The sequence below is a fragment of the Centroberyx affinis genome, unplaced genomic scaffold, assembly GCF_046629955.1.
Source record: "Centroberyx affinis isolate AG114_WGS23_722 - 3 ecotype Tasmania unplaced genomic scaffold, CSIRO-AGI_Caff_v1 ptg001851l_1, whole genome shotgun sequence".
Classification (NCBI taxonomy): domain Eukaryota; kingdom Metazoa; phylum Chordata; class Actinopteri; order Beryciformes; family Berycidae; genus Centroberyx; species Centroberyx affinis.
The window spans coordinates 112,501-131,202 of NW_027280230.1; the positions used below are offsets into that span (position 1 = coordinate 112,501).

The window sequence follows — 18,702 nt, forward strand, 5'->3', positions numbered from 1 at the left end:
CATATCCCTCCCTGAACTCCTGTCTACAGTGGGCCAGACTAATCCAGATCGCTTTCCCAAAGCTGCTGCTCCTAAAAGGGATTAGGGTGGTTAACCTATCACTTTAGCTGACTCTCGTAGACTGGCCTCCGAGCCAGGTCTATCTGCTTTACTGACTCCGCTTACACGGGTTCGACACCGAGAGCAAGAGTTGATTTAATCAGCTTTTAACCGGTTGCTCCTCGAACGCCTCAAAAGACCGAAGCGCGAACGTGACACCTTTCCTGATTCGGCTGTTTCGGCTCAGGGTGAAAACAAGGCATCGCAGATGAAGAGATTAAAGCCGGCTATGGGGCCGTTGTATTAACTTTGACTGCGACGACCTTTGACCTCACGCATCAAATGAAACTCAAGGGTGCTTGAAAGAGAGAATGAAGATGCAAAAAGGCCATTTAGACCCCGTGATTTACTCGCCGTGCTTCTTGTGGGCGACCTTTGTGAGATCAAAAGACCTCAAGCCGCCGCGCATTCTTTCTCATCGTTTATCACAGCGCTGGATGTAAACCGATGTCAACCGCTGTGTATAAATGACCGAGTATTATCCCCACTGATGGGAAATGCATGTTAATGGCTGTAACAATGTCTGCTGCAGTGATAAGTAGACTACAAAAAAGATATTAACAGTTAATGTTCCCTCGGTGCATTCGGTAGTGTTTCTACAGGGTCGTTTTACCCAAAAACCCAGCAGAATGAAAGGCATTGTTAAGCTAAACTTCCAGGGACAAAGCGGCGTTCTGCTCATATCCTATCTCTCTTGAGTTTAATTTGAGAGGAAATGAATGTTTGGGCCTTTTCGATTGCTTCCTCCAGATCCTTATCCCTGCAAAAACAAGTGCAGTGAGTGCTGTTGTCGCTGGCTATAGCTACAGCCGCTCCTACCTGGCAAGGGAAGGGTTATTTTCCGCCGCTGGCTGACATTACATCACGACGGCCGTGCTTGGCAGAGCTATATCCCCGACACCATACCGCACAATAACTAGGTTAGCAGGCGTATCAATCGGATTAGGGGAAAGTTGATTGGAGCACAAATATTTCTTGAGCGACGGGGTGCTGACAGCGTGGTGAACAGATGCTCATGTAGCAGCAGAGATCATGGGGGCTGTGTGGGATTTATTTGGAGCTTGAGTACGCAGAGAGGTTGTAAAAAAGTAGGGCCATCACATAGAAACGCAGCACAGGTGACACTGTTTGTTTTGCTGTTTTGCTCTCGGTGCTAGACAAAGACTACCCTAGTGACCTTTATCGCGGCGGCCTATCTGATGGGCTGCTGTGTGTGTGTGTGTGTGTGTGTGTGTCTGTGTTTGTGTGTGAGTGTAGGGGGTGTGGGAGGGGGGGCACATTCAATCTGAGGATGCCTCTGGTTTCTCCCTGGGAGAATGGCGCTCTTTGTCCCTGGCACCCCAGAGGCATGGGGCATTTGAGGGGAGATTTAGGGGGTTAGTGAGGTGGTGTGGGTGCCGTCCTGCAGCCTGGAAGAGCAAGGTGCCACCGCCAGATATTACACTCCCATCCCCCCCCTCCTGCTTCTGAAGCTGACTCTTAACTCAAGGCGCATTAACAAGCAACAGAAGCCTGTGCAAGGGAACAAACAGGAGGCTTTCATTCAAGCTTTTGTCTATGCTCTCTCTCTCTTTTTCTCTTTCTCTCTCCCTCCATCCCTGTCTCTCTGAGAGGCTGCTGTCTCCCTAAGCCTGTCTGTCACAATAAGCCTTTTGATTCCTTAATGACGGGAAAGAAAGCAAAAGGAGGAGGAGGGGGGAGGGAGACAGAGGGATGGGCTCCTTGAAAGGGGAGCGAGTTTAAAAAAAAACACCTGCAATCTGTCTCAGAAGCGGGCAGAAAGAAATGCAGTGTGTGCCTCGAGCCTCATAGATTGAAGTGTGTTTGAGTCGCTCCTCTTGTGTGCTTTGTCTTTGATGCACTGTGTATAATACACTCGCAATCTTCTGTTCATCTGTGTGTGTGTTTATGTGTGTGTGTGTGTAAGTGAACTCCGGCCAAAGACGGCCTCTAACATCAAGAACAAGTCAATTAGAAATGGATTAAGGGATTGGGAGCCGTGAGCGTTCTCAGACTCCTGACAGACTGATGGGGAATCGGACAGGAAAGTGAGAAGCTTGTCCGTCCGTCTGAGCTAGCAGACAAACAGCAGAGCCAACAGAGTGCGTTCTAATATCAGCTTTCAGGGTGCAGGACTGACGCTGAGGCTACATACTTGTTTTGGTCACCAGTTCAAAAAGGAAACACACATGCTTTGATATTGCACTTAGTGCATATGGAAACGAAAGAGAGAACGACTGTCATTAAAAAGGCATGTCAGTAGTTTATTGTTCAGTTGGAACACATTCTCCATATTATTTACGACACTTTCAAGCATGACAACCAAATAAATCTGACAATCTCATACATTTGAACATTAAGAGTAAACTTGATTGGTCATGAACAACTCGATTCTTCATATATACGGGTTTGCTCCCTTATTTATTCAGCACTATATAAACTTTGAAATACATAAATAACATTGACTGTGCGTCCTCATATCAATATACACATTCAGTACATAAATACATGTGTACAAATGACACAGCATAGAAATATAACTTGATGCATTATGAAACAATGGAAAATATACATATTCCTTGCTCAACCATCACAATAAGTCTTGACTTTCTTACAAGAGAATTGCACAGACCTCTCACTTGAATACATAACGAGTCCTCTGAATAAATGAGTGAGAACTCAGTCGGGTGTAATTCACAGTAGATAACATTCAGTGCATCCGAGACCCTGTAATACAAGCCATGAACACAAGTCACATGTTCTCCAGATAAGCTCAGAGAGCTTCACAGGTCAGAATGGGAAAACGATGATCGAGTAGCCAAGGTGTGTGTATGAAGTTGGCAAGCACTGTTTTGTTTGTACAGTTTCGGTCCAGCAGCCGTGTACACACAGCTTATTAAAGTCCGCAACATCAAGACACAGGGCATGCTGATCCATGCGACTGTAATATTCAAGATGCATGAAATCGTGAAATTGGTTTTATCGTATCATACGAAAAGTAATATCTACTCATGGATGATTATCACAAGTGTTGCTGTATCCTCACACTGCAGACGCTCCCTCCCCCTGCCAAAGCCCACCGATCACTCACTGTGTGACCCTACTATCAGAGCAGGAGGGACTGGATCCCATCTCTGCATCTTCATCATCCTCCTGTAGCTCAGGTGTGACCAGGCTCTGACTCTGGAAGGAGGACCTGCACCTGCACCTTCACTCTCAGAACAACATGCAGCTGTTCATCATGGATCTGTCTGGACACTGCCTACACCGACAGGATCCGCTGTGGAGTAAGTCCAGACCCCCCCCCCCCCCTCCTGCCCCTCCCACCTCCCACCTCCACCTCCCCCTTCCCAAACTAACTGCTGACCAAGTGGCCGTGAATGTTCACCTGACCACGCTGTGTGTTCCTGAACTTGGAAAAGAAAAGCCAAACTGCTGACTCCTTTGACCGCTGGCTGCAAAAGGGAGTTTATTTATGACTCAGGTCTACTATTAATAGCTCCATGCCATTCACATGACCCGTCAAGAACAACACGTCACGAGCCGGGTCACAGGTCTGACATCGGCACTCCGAGGGGAAACCATTGATATTGTCATAAGCGGAGACTAAATTTACCTGACATTGGACAAGGTGGAGGAGGTCTAAAGTGTGCGAGGCCCTGTGATGAGCTTTAGTGGGGTGCTGGTGTTGAGGCTGATGCTGAGAAAGGTTAGGGCACCAGGAGCTGGTGCTGAGTCTGAACTCTGTTGTTTTGTATCTGTGAGTGCTTGGCAACAATTGATTAGGAACCTGCTTTATGGCACAATCATAACGCTGAAGTAAGACCTACATAACAGCTTCACTACACATGCACGAATGCTGATCTAACCCTTACGGCATCTCTCATAAGGCGTTCAATCGAAAACGCCTTTGTCATTTGTGTCGTAAGGGAGGAGCTCTGTCATGTCTGCACTACTACGTGGTCGGTTATTTTAGCAACCATGCAATGTTACAAACCGGATGGGGGGTGGTGGGTTCAATTAGAAAAGAGTGTTGCAAGAACTTATTGTGTTCATGGATGTTGCAGTGCAGCGCGGGATGCCTCGCTCTAGTTGGGCCGGGACAGTCCCAAGGCGGCGGCGACGGAGGCCACGAGGAGGGCGGCGCTGGCCAGGACCGCAGCGGCTCCCGACCGGCGCACCGTCCGCCCGTTCAGGGGCTGCACCGGCCTGAAGGTCCCCACCATCGGCTTCCCGTCGTGGAACTGGAGCGCAGAGAACGCCCGCAGCTGCAGGAGAGGAAGACGAACACAAGTTTAGTTTCCAGCTCACGCTCATCATCTAGAGAAGCATTCTGTTGTGTCATACCAAGGTTTGTGATATGAGGTTTGTGTTTTTCTGAACTTGTACTTCCAGATAAGATTACATAATGGACATGCTTTTAATTTGAAAACAGAAAATGTACATTTGCAACCAAAAAACGTAGAAAGGACATAGAAATTACTTATTTTTGAGCATAGAAATGACATATTTTGAAAACTAAAATTCAGTGGTGTTGCATCCTGACCTGGTCTCTGCTCAGAGGGATGGGGCTCTCAAACACGGTCCAGATCACAGACTCGGTGCACCCAGGGGTGGTCAGAGAGCCCTTGTAGCGGTAGTAGTTGGTTAGATTCTGCTGAGCCGGGATCAGCTGCCCCAGAGAGATGGGAGGCAGAGATGTGTTGCCATCTGAAGACACACAGGACACAGGGGAAGCATTCAGACACTGGTATGCAGACCCTTTTGTGATTGGTTATACTGAATATCTGTCACTGCAATACCTACTTGTTGATTTGACGCTTGGCAGAGCGTTGATGATGGGCTCGTACTTTTTGTTAGCACTGTTGGACTCCTGCAAATGGAACGTTTGGACACATTGGATACATTTCAGCATTTTGTTGCACCTTTCCATTTCACACTCAAGCCAATGTCAGTGTTTCTTATTCAACATCAAAGATTGAATTGGTCTGGCATGCAAAAAACGAAAATATTTACCTCATAGAAAAACCCAAGGACTGCAACTCCATTTGGGTCTGATAGCGCGACTTTCAAATCGGTGTACTGCTGTTTCATGTGAACAATGTGCAGCTGCAGAGACAGTCAATACAGAATATCACTGACGCTACCATTATTTACTAAGGTCATCTTTTTCACAATGGCTGGACAACCCCATTGTAAATGGGACTTCAAAAATAGCACGTTTTTATCGACATTTACGGCTATTGCAATATTTGTAGAGGAGAGTTTGTGCTCTAACAACAGGAGCAGAGGTGTAACCATGAAATGTTATGAAATTCAAAGTTGATAGGTGCCATACTTTTTCCATTAAAGATAATGTTTGTTTGCTATAAAAGTGTAAAAGTATAAAAATGAGATGTTTCAGCAGTGGAGACTTTCACTGGACAGTAAGTGGGGTACAACATGATTATTAATAGGCTCAAGCAAAAGGTTTCACCTCTGTATATGTGAGTGTTCAATGTCTTTTGTGTGATTGAAGTATGTCTGTCCAGCTGCCTTAGTGTGATTGGTGTCAGTACAACAGCTTAAACCTACAGTAATCAGTCTTCAGTCATTGTCACAGTAATATCTGACCCGGTTAGACCCGGGCTGTATGTGTGCTCGATGGTGTCAGGTACCTCCATGGGGTACTGCTCTCCATCGATGGTGTGTTCGGAGCCCGGCCCTCCGTTCTTGCCCCAGTGCAGGTGGAACTGCACAGCCTTGTAGCCGGTCACCAGGTCTCCATCTGAGATGGTGGCCAGGTGGGTAACTGCAACCTGAACTGGAGTGGACAGACACCAAGCGTAAAGCGATCTCTCAACAGCCTCAAAGCATCGCTGGCTGTCTTTCCCTGATGAAGACCTTGTGGTCCTAAGTCATGACAATAAAGCCTTTTTAAATTTCAAGCTTTTAGTCTCTTCTCTCCTTACTGGATTTAGAGTGCCTTGGACGTTGTACATACTTTTTTTCTCACTGGATTCTTTCAATCTTAGAGCTAGTATCTCAGTTCTCTACAGATTTGATTCCTGTTCCTAATGAGCAGCTGTAAACCTAACGACTTCCCTACTTTTTCTTAATCCACAAGAGCAGAAGTGTTACTTCTGTCTGCATCGCTGGCTGTTGTTCCACAGTATATATATGTATGTAAATATAAGAATACCGGAGTGGCCGTTGTTCTTGATTGTGCTTCTGAAGGTCTGCTGGTAGTTGCTGAACTGGAAAGGAGTCAGACGTTCGTCTTTCAGAGTCTTTCTGGTGATGATGTTGATGGGCGACTGCTCTCGTCCTCCACACGCTCCGTTGGCCTGGTCCCACTTCTCTGGTGCTAACACAAGAAAACCATAGGCATGAACAAGCTGGACTACATTTCACCCTCGCTTTCTCCTCCAGCTCTTTCATATTACAAAATGTTTCACTTTTTGTGTTTGAGAAACTCACCATTGCACTGATGATCACAGGTGAACTGGGACTGGTAGCACCAATCTGAAACACAGTGAATAATATCGATGAATATGTTGGTATATGATATGAACGTTTCCCTATAAATTAGCTATTTAATCTCCAAAACTTCATTGGCAAGACAACACTCAATGGCTTAAAACTCAAGGTATCTTTGAGATCTGATGTCAGCAGGGAATCATACTATATAGAATACAGAGCTACACACACACACACACACACTTAATGCTACTTATCAGTCACTACATTGTTAACCTATTGCTGACATCAACAAACCTCGGCCTATTTTGGGAACAGGAGGGATGTCTCTTGCTCAGCATATATATTGGCGAACGGCCAGCTAGATTTCATTTGTATTCATCAAATCTGGCCTTTTATCAATAGTTGGTTTATTTTTTCTTCTTGCAAACAGTGAATTGTTCACGTATTGGTTTAAGTCAGCTGTTATTCCCGGCCATACAAATACGCTAATACACAGGATTTGTCTTCCTATTGTCTAAGGGCACAAAAGAAACACAAGTTGGGGTTTGTGCTTTATCTTTCCGTGCTATCAGAATAAACACAGACCCAATCTTTTGCATCAGTGAGGTCACATTCTCACATGTTTGTCTGAGGGTTTATTAATATTTCACAATGGGTTTGCATGTTTCCACCCTATACTTTGAGACAAATATCTACAGCTATCTCACAAATCAAATATTTATGAAAAACACACATGCCATTGAAAAAATACGGGGAGGGTCTCCTGGCTCTGTTAGTAGAATTGTATGAGAACTTAAAGGGCTGTGGAGGAAGTCTGGTGAATTGGGTGTAAATGCTTGGTTTCTCTGCCATGTTGGTAAGCTGTTTCCTCCTGCACTGGCATGATAATGGGTACTGAAAATAAACTCGGCAGGGGGCAAACACTCGGGCGGGTTCAGATTGTATTCAGCGGTGCCATCATTTATTATATTGTTCTCAATAAATAAAGAGAAGCTTGGTTCTTTTATTTTTTTTATTTTTATTTTTTCAATAAAGCTTTATGCATGTAGCAGGAATTGCATTTTCACACCTGATGTGTTTTTGCCGGTGCTTGTGAGTAGAGCCTGAACTTTGCAGGAGGGGAAGAAATCACTACAAAGCTGCCATCTTGCAACACAGAAATCACTAATTGCTTATTAGCCTACTGTCTATAATTAAAGAGCTCTGGACTGGAAGATGACGGTATTAAAGCTTTATGCAACATGATTCAAGCCTTAACTCAGTTTCACCTGCTGCATGGCCTGGCTGACAACATGAGTGTCAGTTTAGTATGACAAGGTCTTGTAGATTATAGAATCATAGCCTATATGATTATAATGCAAATCAAATACCAAGCAAAAGTCACCCGAAATCCGCATAGAAGCCATATCTAAAAATAAATCACATCGCAGGAGCATTCAGTTCCCTTTAAGCTGCGCAGTTTGATCATCTACATCTAATAATTTATCACATTGAGTAGGTTAAGTAATAATAATAATAATATGCCCTCGGTCTTCAGTCATGGCTTCACTTTGCTAGCAGGTGTTTTTATGGCAAATGATATTAGATGCAGGGACTTTGCCATTCCTTAGGGTTTAGTGTTTTGACCTTTTGCCTCACTATATTGCTTCCACAAAAAGATAAAATTTCCTTGATTTGACTACTTTCCACCTCAACCAAATTTTGACCAATTTCATGCTAATTAGCTGAAACGAGCATGAAATGTTAGTATGAAACCAGTTACTGCCGTATTCTGTTTCTGCGTGTATGGCCACTCACTGGCTCGTCGCTTGTTTTAATCGCAGCCAATCAGAGCTCTGTGCGCACTATTCCCCGTCTGACCAATCGGCGCTGCGCTTTGATCTTTTGTGTCGGCGCAGAGTAAATTAACACAGAACAATGAATGGGTTTCAATGGGCCTGAGAGCGCTGCCAAGGGAGCCGACTGAGGAAACTGTCAAGAAGGAACAAAAGGCAATGAAATGAAAATAAATAGTCCGCGTTTGCCTGCGCGTCGACCAAAGCGAAGCCGTAATGTAGATATATACCGAGTTACGCTAAACAAAGACAGAGACAAATCTTTCATGTCATTGTGTTGTAGCCTCACAGCAAAGCGCCGGACATAAACTGTATACTGTAGTCACTGCGTTTTAGACAGCGCGACGCAATTAAACTGAATTCGAAAGAAGAAAGACTTGAAACTGTCCCATGCCAAGCGTCAGTAGTCCGTCACGTGAAGTGTAGTGAAGGTCAGGACTTCAGACAGCACATTCAAACACTTCCCAGATCAATATGTCATACAGTTTGAGCTTGTCTGATCAGTTGCATGGTATTCAGTGGTTCCCAAACTGGGGTCCCGGGATCTCCAGGGGCCCTTGAGATGGTTCCAGCGGTCCCCAACAAAATGAGGATTAGTTTAGTTTCATTATTATTGCATTCACACAAGTTAACACAATGAGAGAATATAAGAGTGACTATTCTGGTCAGAGGCATCACTCTCCCACCTGTTTACTCCCCGTCCAGACAGACATCATGTCTTCCCATATGAACAAAACCTAAGATGGTCTGTGGTTTAAAGTGTCTGTTATGACAAATTCAACGGGTATTCAAGTTGGGTAGGTTTTCATAACAAGGCACAACGAATAAAATATCTCGTGCAGGATGCTGGATGGAGCAGCGCGCTGTGTGGCGCTACAGCAAACACACACAACAGCAGAATAATCCTCCGAGCTTCACTCTGACACATGCTGTTTGGACAGGAGAAATGAAATGGAGTTTTGTCTTCCCAGTTTGCAGTGTGTCTGTCTGGATTGGTGTTTTACTTGGCTACAGCGATATTGACTCCCATCCGTCAGGAAAAGAACAAGATTCATCTTATAATGAATTTTAGAAGGGTGCTGCACAAATATCACATCACAACTATTATTCTCTACATGAATATTATAGGAATATCTTATTAATGATACAAATAGCATGAAGTGCGATAACTCAACTACTGAATACCACAGACACAATATAGCCTAAGTCAATGAAGGAATATTATAGGAACATTATAGCGCTATTTCTTTAGTGTCTTTGGCATGAACACCAAACAAACACCAAACAAATGTGTGCGCTGCAATCAACCAAACCTAATTTCGCTATTGATGTTATGAGAGGATCGCCTCTTCCAGCGGGCTTTACAGGCTATCAACAGCACATGTCGCCATTCGTCTTTGTCAACTTAGACACTTTATTGGTCTTTCACTCTCTGAGTTGTAATTGGCCCATGGGCATTCATTGAATATGGCGAGGTAGCCTTTATGGTGGGCTAAGCCTATAAGTGAAGCCAAATTAGTGTTTTTATTTGTATGACGGAGCGCGCTGATAAAGCGAAAATCAACAAAAATCTATTTGGAAGGCCTAGGCTGTATATATTTATAAATTCCATCAGGACAACATTCAAGACTTTTATTGCCTCCAAATGTGTAGGCTATTTGGTGACTTACAGTAGGCTACACTGACCAAACAGCATAATATATCTTCAATCATCAGTAATTGCTCCACTTCGATACACGCAGGTTTGGAAGTTTTGGTGGCAAATGATATCAGAAGCGGTGACTTCACCAAACCTCGGGGCTGCTTAGTGAATTAACGCCTCTGGATTAGCCGCGGAGAAATTGGAGACAGTTGCAGTACGCAGCGCTGTGATGTGGAGGCTCGATGCGTCTCTCTGCGGCAGTGAGGACGCAAGTCTCTGTCATTGGCTCAGCGTGGATGTGTGCTGGGAACAGGTGCATATGAGAGAATGAGCTGGGGCTTCGCTCTGTAACGGAGCGCTGTGTCCTAACCGAGGCGCAGCCGACTCTGGAGAGATACTTGAGAAATGTTACCTTTAACATCCCAACGCCGGCCAGATCATTGTGCAATGGCCTCTTTTTGTCTTTGGCATGGCTCGAGCGCGCTGGTTTTGTTGATACTGGATCCCTGTATCATGTTGTGTCCTTGAGCGGGGAGCTCCGTGAAAGTGAAAGGTGAAGATGTGTATGTCGCCAACATGGAGGAATGCCTGGTGTCAGATCAGTGTGATGGACAAGGCAGGTGTGTATGTAGAGCGTTACGCATGACAGAGACGAGCGGAGCGTCTCTGTCATCTATAGGAGCTACTTATGTGTCTCTGCTCCTGGCTCATACCCTCCCCAAAATGACCGCAACAATGACTTCGTTTTCTCTGTAGAATATTTTTATGTTTCCTATATTTTTGGATTCCAGGTTGTTTTAGATCCTTAGGATTATGCAGCACATCAACTTTGTATTGATTGAATTGAATGGAGTGCCTGGCACGGTTGGAGAGACTGGTAAAAACCAACTTCACCAGCTGTTCTGTTGGAGCGGCTTGTTTATTTATTCATTTACTGTAGCCAACTGTTAAAAGAATCAATTTTTTTTTTTTTTTTTTTACAAAATAACTAATAATAGAATAATTGATCAGCAAGTGGGATACTGGGTGCTACTAAGTATGCAATTAATCTATTATTATTCTAAGATCCACGATGTAAAATAATCTCACCTCATTGATTTTGATCAGAACCATTAAGAAACACTTATTACAAGACATCTCAAAATTCAACAGAAAAAAAGAATAATTTCCAGATAATATTGGCAACGTTAAAGAATAAATATCTCATCATTCAGTTTTCTCCCAATTACAACATCGAGAACCTGTACATTGGAAATAGAATTGCCAGAAAAAAAAAAAAATTCCAAGACTTGTTTTGCATATTTACCTCTACCAACTACTATGAATGGAAACAGACTCACCACCTGCTCCTGTGCAGACCGTCCAGAAGGATGCCAGGATAACGGGCAGAATTAGATGCTGCTGCATTTTGGAGCGTCTCTGACTCGACCGAGGGAGGGCAACACAATGACTTGATTTTTGCCAATGTGATCGCATTCTTGCAGGGGGTCTTCTACTTATCTATCACCATACCCGACAGGAAAGACACGGTGGCCCCTCCCCCTTCGGGCATTACCTCTAATAAACCTCCTTCACTGATAAAGACCTCAAATGAAGGGCCTATCAATTGGCTCTTGATGTGGAGCGACCCGAACTAGTGTGATAATTTAATCAGCCTTGTCATGCTTCCTCATCATGTGAAGGGAATTTAACAATAGAGTGGATCAGATGAAGTTAATCATCAGTGCTTGCAGCTGATTTTTTTTCCAGGGGCCACAGGTAGCCAAGGTCAGGGCTAGCAGCACATACAGTTGGCCACCAGAGGATTAAGTGTGGGGAGGGAGTGCTATCTGATAGACTCCCAGAGGTATTTCCTAGTCTTCCTTTAAATGAAGGGATTGTTGGTAGATTGACTCCCTTCACTTGACCCTCTATACTCTTAATCATGGACCATTAACCTGCTGTCCCGTCCCAAGTGGAAGTGTCCCGTCCCACTGGAAGCTCTGTCTTTTAGTTTTACTGCCATTTAAACACAGACAGACACACACACACACACACACATTTCAGAACCGCAGAGAGGATATCAGGTGAATTTTTTTTATGAAAATAAAAAGCTTATTTTCCAGCCCAGTTAAGTTCACCCTCAATGAAACTTGTCCAGTCAGTGCAAAGCTTAGCAAAAAAATTCTGTACCTCTTTCTGCTACTTTTCCAGTGAAAACTTAGTGCTGCTGTCACCTTTATTTTTATTCACCGGTGGAAACCTAGAATGCCCCTTTAGCTTGAATTATTGATCATTCTGAGTACAGTGAGGGACATTTGGCAAAAAAAGTTCTTCCTACAAACATGAATCAGCTTGCATTGCTCTTCTTGAAGAGTTCATCAGTGACTTCATCACAGGTTGATAATGTGCTGCAGCTGCTCACAGTGCTTCAACACTGGAGAAGTGGGCAAGCTGGTATATGAAACTCTACTCTGTATGTTGGGGGTTGGGGTGGAGTGTTTGTGTGTGTGTGTGTGGGGGGGGGGGGGGTGTCAAACATTATGGAACATTATGCAACATTATGTATAGCATTACAAAGCATTGCGGTTTCACTTTCTCCATCTCTATCGCCTGTAACCAACATGACTCTCACCGCCGGATCACAGAGAGGAAATTAATGGTTGGTTTGGTATTAGGAGGAACTTTAGTCATCCTTTACCCAAGACAGATAGATAGATAGATACATACATAGAGAAAAAGAGAAGTCTCCTGTAGAACACATGAACGTGTGTTTTTACATTATAAAATCTCTCCTCTCCTTCCTTCTATGGTGCTACGGCATTTCAGGTGGGACAATAGCTCTTAAGTTAATGCAAAATACAATTAAACTTTCTTCATTTTGTGGATTAGGTTAGTAATCATACTGGCCTGTGAGCCTCTGAAACTATGCTCTTGATTTTACCTGTCCACAACCAATCCACAACAGCGAAATGATGCAATGTGCTCCTGATTTGATTTTGTGACGTGCTGGGCTAATTGCAGTGGTGCTCATGTTGTAAGTTTCTCTTGGTAAAATAGCCCCATCTAGTGGACGAAGGGAAGGAAAGCAACGGTGCTTCTCCAGGGATTCAGAGCACAGCATCTACTGTACAGCATGTGTCATGTAGAGAGGTCAGCATCAAGTAGGAGAGGGCATCGTTGAATGAATGAAACCAGCTTTAACAATCCTCGACAGGTTTGTGTGACATTCATCCCTTCTGGCGGATATGGCAAACAAACTCCTCATTTTGCATAATGGTAATGCAACAGAAGCTATATTTTAATCAGATGTCCTACATGCTTTCCATTTCAAAGTTTCATACTTTTTCCCCGAGCATAATTTCTTGACTGGGTTTGGATTTTGGTGTTACATATGATGTATGCTCATGGTGGCTGGGCGGTATGATTGTCAGCTAGGCCCCATCACTCTATGGCTGAAGATTATTCTTCACAACAACAAATATGTGAAATTAAAGTGGGCCTGCAACTGTATAAAATATGTAGTCATGTGTATATCAGGCCTAAACAACCCCCCCCCCACATTATTTTCTAGAATGTGCAATTCCCCCAATTTCCTGGAAATTACCAATTTATTTTTCCACGTTTCCAGAAGTTCCAGACCTGCGGAGGGAACCCTGTTTAAAGTGTTTTAAATAAAAGCAAGGGTGAGCAGATCCATGATATAATCTTTTATTTCAACCCATGGGATTTAACTTTTACAGTGCATTTCTTTACAACAATTATTCATTAAGTGACAGGTTTTAGCCACCACTACAGATCAGATAACTATGTATGTTACATTTCTGGTTTCCTCTTAAAGATTTTGACTTCATGAACACCGCGTGAAAAGACCCCAAATATTAGACAATGGATAACCACACAGGTTAACTAATTCAGTGACATTATCTGATCATCCATTGAAATCATTAGCCTTGTTATCAAACCGAACCGTCGCTGTTAATCTTTAGTTGTCTCCATGTTATTAAGCAGCTAGCTATCTGTACCATTAAACATACCAAGAGGTGGCCAATTAGAAACCTGCTGCCATTCATAAGAAAAAAAAGGCTTTAAAAATAGACAAAAGAACAAACAAAATATGGCACTATTGTCTCAAGGAACAACCAGTAGACACAAACACAGATCTTTTCGCAATAGAACAATTTATGGGGACCATGGCCGAACTCCCCTATACAGGAAAAGAAAGAAACTCCAAGCACTTTGTTCAGTCCTTTTCCCTGGACCCGGTACTGCCAGGTAACAATCTGAGGAGTCATCAGTCAGATGGACATCAAGCTTTTATGTGGACATCAAGCCATTCATTCACAAGCATCTCAGCAGAAACACGTCACTGAAATTCCCTCTGTCCCATTACAGAACACCCACTGTACGTTCAAATTACCTTTTCTCAAGACGGACGACGACATCACAGAAACCCCGCAACCTGGTGAAAACTTGCCGTGTCCCAGCGCCTTGTTGTTTTAGTATTTTCTTCCTCTTATCACATCAGGCACACATCCCACAAAACAAACAATATGCAGCGTTGTATCGACCTTTCTGTCCATACAGATTCCTCAAAATTTCTAATGTTGCAACATGGCTATACTTGAGAAAAGCATTGATAAAGACAGAACCACATTGACTGTGCATATACATAATTTTGAAAACACATTGCGGCAATGAACACGTAGACGACCCACCAAATGCACATTAACATAAATTCAATCTTCCAGTTACCCATTACATATTACATTCAGGCTCCAAGAAAAAGATGCGACGGCAAAGTAAACAGCAGATTTCTCCCTTTTGCTCAAGTTTGGTCTCAAATTCCCTCAAATACACAACAGCTTGTAGTGCACAAAATAAGAATACAAAATTAGACTTTTAAATACTGTAGCAGCAATTCTTTTCTTTTAAAGTTGAAAGCCTCCAGTAGAACAGGTAAAGGCTTTGGAGTCCCCAACACATGGGAGGGTGACAGATTGTCCTCTGAAGTGTGAGACAGTGTCTATGAGGAGGGGTGTGGGTGTTTGGTGGTGAAGGTAGGTGACTCTGCTGGGAGTGGACAGGGTTGAGATGCAGCCCCTCCCTGAGGTTGGGGGGCGAGGGGCGTCTCGGACGGGGCGCCGCTAGAGGACAGAGCCCCGGGGAGGCAGCAGGACGCTGCAGCACTCCAGGCTGAAAATGTCTTTGACCACAAGGGGTTCGTTCTGTGGGAAAACTTCCCCCCCCTGGCTGCCACTCCTCCATCTCAGTCTCTCAGTTCACACAAACAATCCCTTTTCTCTCCTCAGCCAGACTCACAGTCTCACAGTGCATCTCCATTTTCAAATTAAGCCTCTGCAAGAGTAACAATTCCTCCTCATCGCCCCCCCTCCCCACACAGCCGAGACCGCAGCAGGTTGGGGTTGCGACGGGGTGCTCGGCTCGTCGGTCCAAAACGGTGAGGACAGAGCCGAGGCGGGCCATGCTACGGGACGGCTCTCTCAGCTGGAGGCTGTGGCGATGGGCTTCTTGAGCTGCTGGCTGCGGATCTCGCGGTTGCGGGACTCCAGGAGCAGGTCGTGGCAGGTGACGCAGACCAGCACCGGGTCGTACAGCTGCTGGTCTGGGATGGGGAGCTTCAGGTGACAGCAGTCTTTACAGAACACGTTGCCACAGTTCCTGAGGAAGGAGACACAGCAGGTTAACATCTGTTTAGAATAAATAATCCAAATGTATTCATTAACAGACTGGACAGAAGCAGCATTTCAAGACCTTCCACAGCCTGAGCCACAACGTTACAGTCTGGTAATAAAAGAAAACAGAACTGCACCCTTGTCCCTTCGTTTTGTTAAGATCGATGAAGACAGTTTGGGAGTTTCTGTCAAGAAAGGCAGCATCTAAATTTTTCCAATTGTGGTGAGACACAGACCCTCTTTTCTGACATTTCTGTTCAGGCTTTATACATGTGCAAATTTTTAAAGGTTTGGTATTTGTTTTACTTAAGTGGTTTTTGCAATTTTGGAGTGATTGTACACACGGCTATCGTCTGAATCGCCATGATGTTGGCATTTACAATGGGGTCAGAGCATTGCTAATACACAAGCTGAAAAGATTTGCCGGTGTAAACCTGATAGATTAATTTACAAGTTTTGAGTATTTGCCATGAAGTGTGTGTAAGCCTGCATGACTTTATAGAGTGGGAAATATTTCAAAAAACGTTCCTTTCTTAGGAACCCAGAACAAAACAAGAGTGTTAGATGCCTTATATTAAAGAATAAATAAATGTTACAGTAAACAGAGAAACTGTCATATGTGCAGATTAACAGCCACATCTTTAATATCTCAAATCACAATTTGCGTGTTGTATTTGGTACATTTGTTTTTATATCCTCCTGTGTTACATATTATAATCATACACATTTCATGCACATCATTTTTTACTGCTAGTCTGTCTACTGGTTACACTAGTGGTCAGAGATCAAAGTAAACCATGCTGAAGTCCCACCTGCAGTGGTGACGCCTCTTGGCCATCCAGAATTCACAGTCACAGTTGAAACAATGGGAGGCCATGTGGTCGGGCACCCACCTTGTGACCTACACACACACACACACACACACACAAACAAACATCTTTATCTGAACAGTGTGTGGTGCTTGGATCCTGGCCATAAAGGTGAAATGGAGAAAGGAAAGTGGAAAAGGGGGTTTGAGAGGGAGTGGAGAGAGAAGCTATGAATCAAGCTAGAAAGGACGCTGACCTCTGTGTCCTTGCGCTCCACTCGATCCCAGCTGCCCTCAGAGAGGCGGTCCTCACTGTGGGTCGACAGAGAGTCCTCCTCATTGCTGTTGTCCGACTCCCGCAGACACGTCTGGAACAGAGAGACAAGGGGAAGATCAGAAAACAGACAAGGAGCAGGAAGAGAGAAAACATTTCCCAAGGCTAATCAAAAGTAAATATTCACATACACTGCAGACAGCAAAGAGGCATCTAGCACCAGCTGTCGGACTCCAGTGTCAACACAGAAAGACCTACTCACAATATCATCCTCGTAGTCGATGTCGGGCTCCGAGGGCGGGCTGCCATACTGTTTGCTCTCCAGCCTCATCTGCAGCTGCCGCACCTGCTGCCGCAGCACCTCCACCTCCTGCTTGTAGCCAGCCTCGATCTGCCGCAGCCGCTGCTGCACGGCGTCCATGGGCACCGGCAAGCCGTCGTCGTCCAGGTAAGCCGGGGCCTGGGGCGGGGGAGGGGAGCTGGAGGCAGAGGGTGAGGAGTGGGACGCTGGCAGCAGCTGATGGCTGGCCAAGGAGTAGCTGTTGAGGGCGGCAGCGGCCGGCCCACATAAGGCGGTGTAGCCTGCGCTCTTGACAGCAGACAGCCATCCGGGCTGCACAGGGCTGCTGGGGCAACGAGCGGCTTCCCTCCGGCAGCACTGGGCTCCGTTGGCGACGGCCAGGCCCTGGGCGCGGAACAGCTTGCTGGCCAGCCGACGGCTCTGGTAGGAGCTGGGCTGTAAGGCCCGGCTGATGCCGGAGTGGCCGGCGCTGCTGCAGGCGGACTGGACCAGGCCCTGGACGCTCTCCCAGTGGGAGCCGAGCAGGGATAGGTCCGACAGCTGGCTCTGGGAGATCAGGTGACACGCCGCTACCTGGGCGCAGTCTACAGAAGCTGCTGCCACCGTTAATACACGGTCTCTTCCTTTCACTACATCTGTCCTCATCTCCTCTTTCTCCTTCTGGGGTTGGACTTGGGGTTGGACTTGGGGCTGAGACTGATCCTGCTCCTCATCCTGAAAATGATTCTGGCTAAGATCCGTACCCTCGCTGGGAGGCAGGGCCGGGGGGAGTTCTCCCTCGTCTGTGAGCGTCTCTGTGGAGTCCTCCATGGGAAGGAGAGGGGTCAGCTGCTTGAGAGCCAGAAGCTCCGCAGATGCAGGAAGGCCGTTTGCTTGGCCGTCGATGTGGCCATTAAGGAGCCTGGCGGGCGTGGCGGCAGTAGGCAGCGTGCCGTTGCAGGGAAGAGGTAGGCATGCCTCTGATTTATGAGTGGGTGACGCGGTGGTCTCGGCAGTCCTGCAGGGGCTCTCGGCCTCCAGCGGAGGCGGTGGTGGCGGGAGTGGAGGGTTAGTAATCTGAGGCAAAGCTTGGTGGAGGATAGGAGTGGGGAAGGGATTGTGAGGGAGTGTGAGGTCCTTATTGAGAGGAACAGGAGGAAGGGGCAGGGAGGGTAAGGGCTGTGTGGTGAGACAGGTCTCCTCTAGAGTCTCTTCACATTCCTCTGCACCTGGATCCGCCTCTGGGGTTGCGGTGGGACTTTGAATGACAGGTTCCACCTCAGAGTCGCTGCTGTCCAGTCCAGTGTCGGGCGTGACCTCGTCAGGGTCATCTGCAGAGGCTCCTCCCACAGCGGGTGCGGGCTCCAGGGCAGAGCGACCCTCCTGGCAGTGCTTGTTGAGATTGGGGTCACTGGACGTACGCGTGAGGGTCACCCCGTTCTCACAAGCCGACACCAGGTTGTCCATGGAGCGGGTCTTGGGAAGTCTGGAAACGAGAAATACACCAGGAATTGTTTTTTACACCTGCAGTGATGACAATGATGCAATTCTCTACTTGTGGCACTAGAGGGCAGGCTTGGCTCTCAGTAACACGGATGCTATACAAACATGGCAAGCTTGTTGAGTT

The 18,702-nt window shown here is 45.7% G+C and overlaps 2 protein-coding genes across 3 annotated transcripts in view; both read right to left on the reverse strand.

Annotated features, from left to right (window-relative positions):
- Positions 1-4,187: 4,187 nt before the first annotated feature.
- ca4a (carbonic anhydrase IV a) lies at positions 4,188-11,514 on the reverse strand. 2 transcript variants are annotated; one of them, XM_071529924.1, is made up of 8 exons: positions 11,379-11,514; positions 6,559-6,603; positions 6,281-6,445; positions 5,757-5,902; positions 5,116-5,208; positions 4,906-4,972; positions 4,646-4,809; positions 4,188-4,367 (listed from the first exon to the last, which is right to left on the reverse strand). In XM_071529924.1, exons 1-8 carry the CDS (start codon positions 11,512-11,514, stop codon positions 4,188-4,190), a joined length of 996 nt encoding a protein of 331 aa, XP_071386025.1. The 2 variants fall into 2 exon arrangements, with proteins under 2 accessions (XP_071386025.1, XP_071386026.1); XM_071529925.1 differs by having other exon boundaries at positions 11,382-11,445.
- Positions 11,515-13,742: 2,228 nt separating this feature from the next.
- The window catches only part of mtmr4 (myotubularin related protein 4), a 29,443-nt gene continuing 24,483 nt past the window's right edge, over positions 13,743-18,702 (reverse strand). The window contains exons 16-19 of the mRNA XM_071529910.1: positions 17,058-18,561; positions 16,779-16,889; positions 16,526-16,614; positions 13,743-15,699 (exon numbers count right to left, since the gene is read on the reverse strand). Of these exons, the coding sequence (XP_071386011.1) occupies positions 15,522-15,699; positions 16,526-16,614; positions 16,779-16,889; positions 17,058-18,561 (1,882 nt within the window). The 3' untranslated portion in view covers positions 13,743-15,521. The remainder of the gene's footprint in view (positions 15,700-16,525; positions 16,615-16,778; positions 16,890-17,057; positions 18,562-18,702) is intronic.

Coding starts and splice junctions, on each gene's coding strand:
- ca4a (XM_071529924.1), bottom strand. CDS start 11,514: ATGCGATCACATTGGCAAAAATCAAGTCATTGTGTTGCCCTCCCTCGG. Junction 6,446..6,558: donor CTGTGATCATCAGTGCAATG/GTGAGTTTCTCA, acceptor TTCTTGTGTTAG/CACCAGAGAAGTGGGACCAG. Junction 4,973..5,115: donor TCCTTGGGTTTTTCTATGAG/GTAAATATTTTC, acceptor TTCCATTTGCAG/GAGTCCAACAGTGCTAACAA.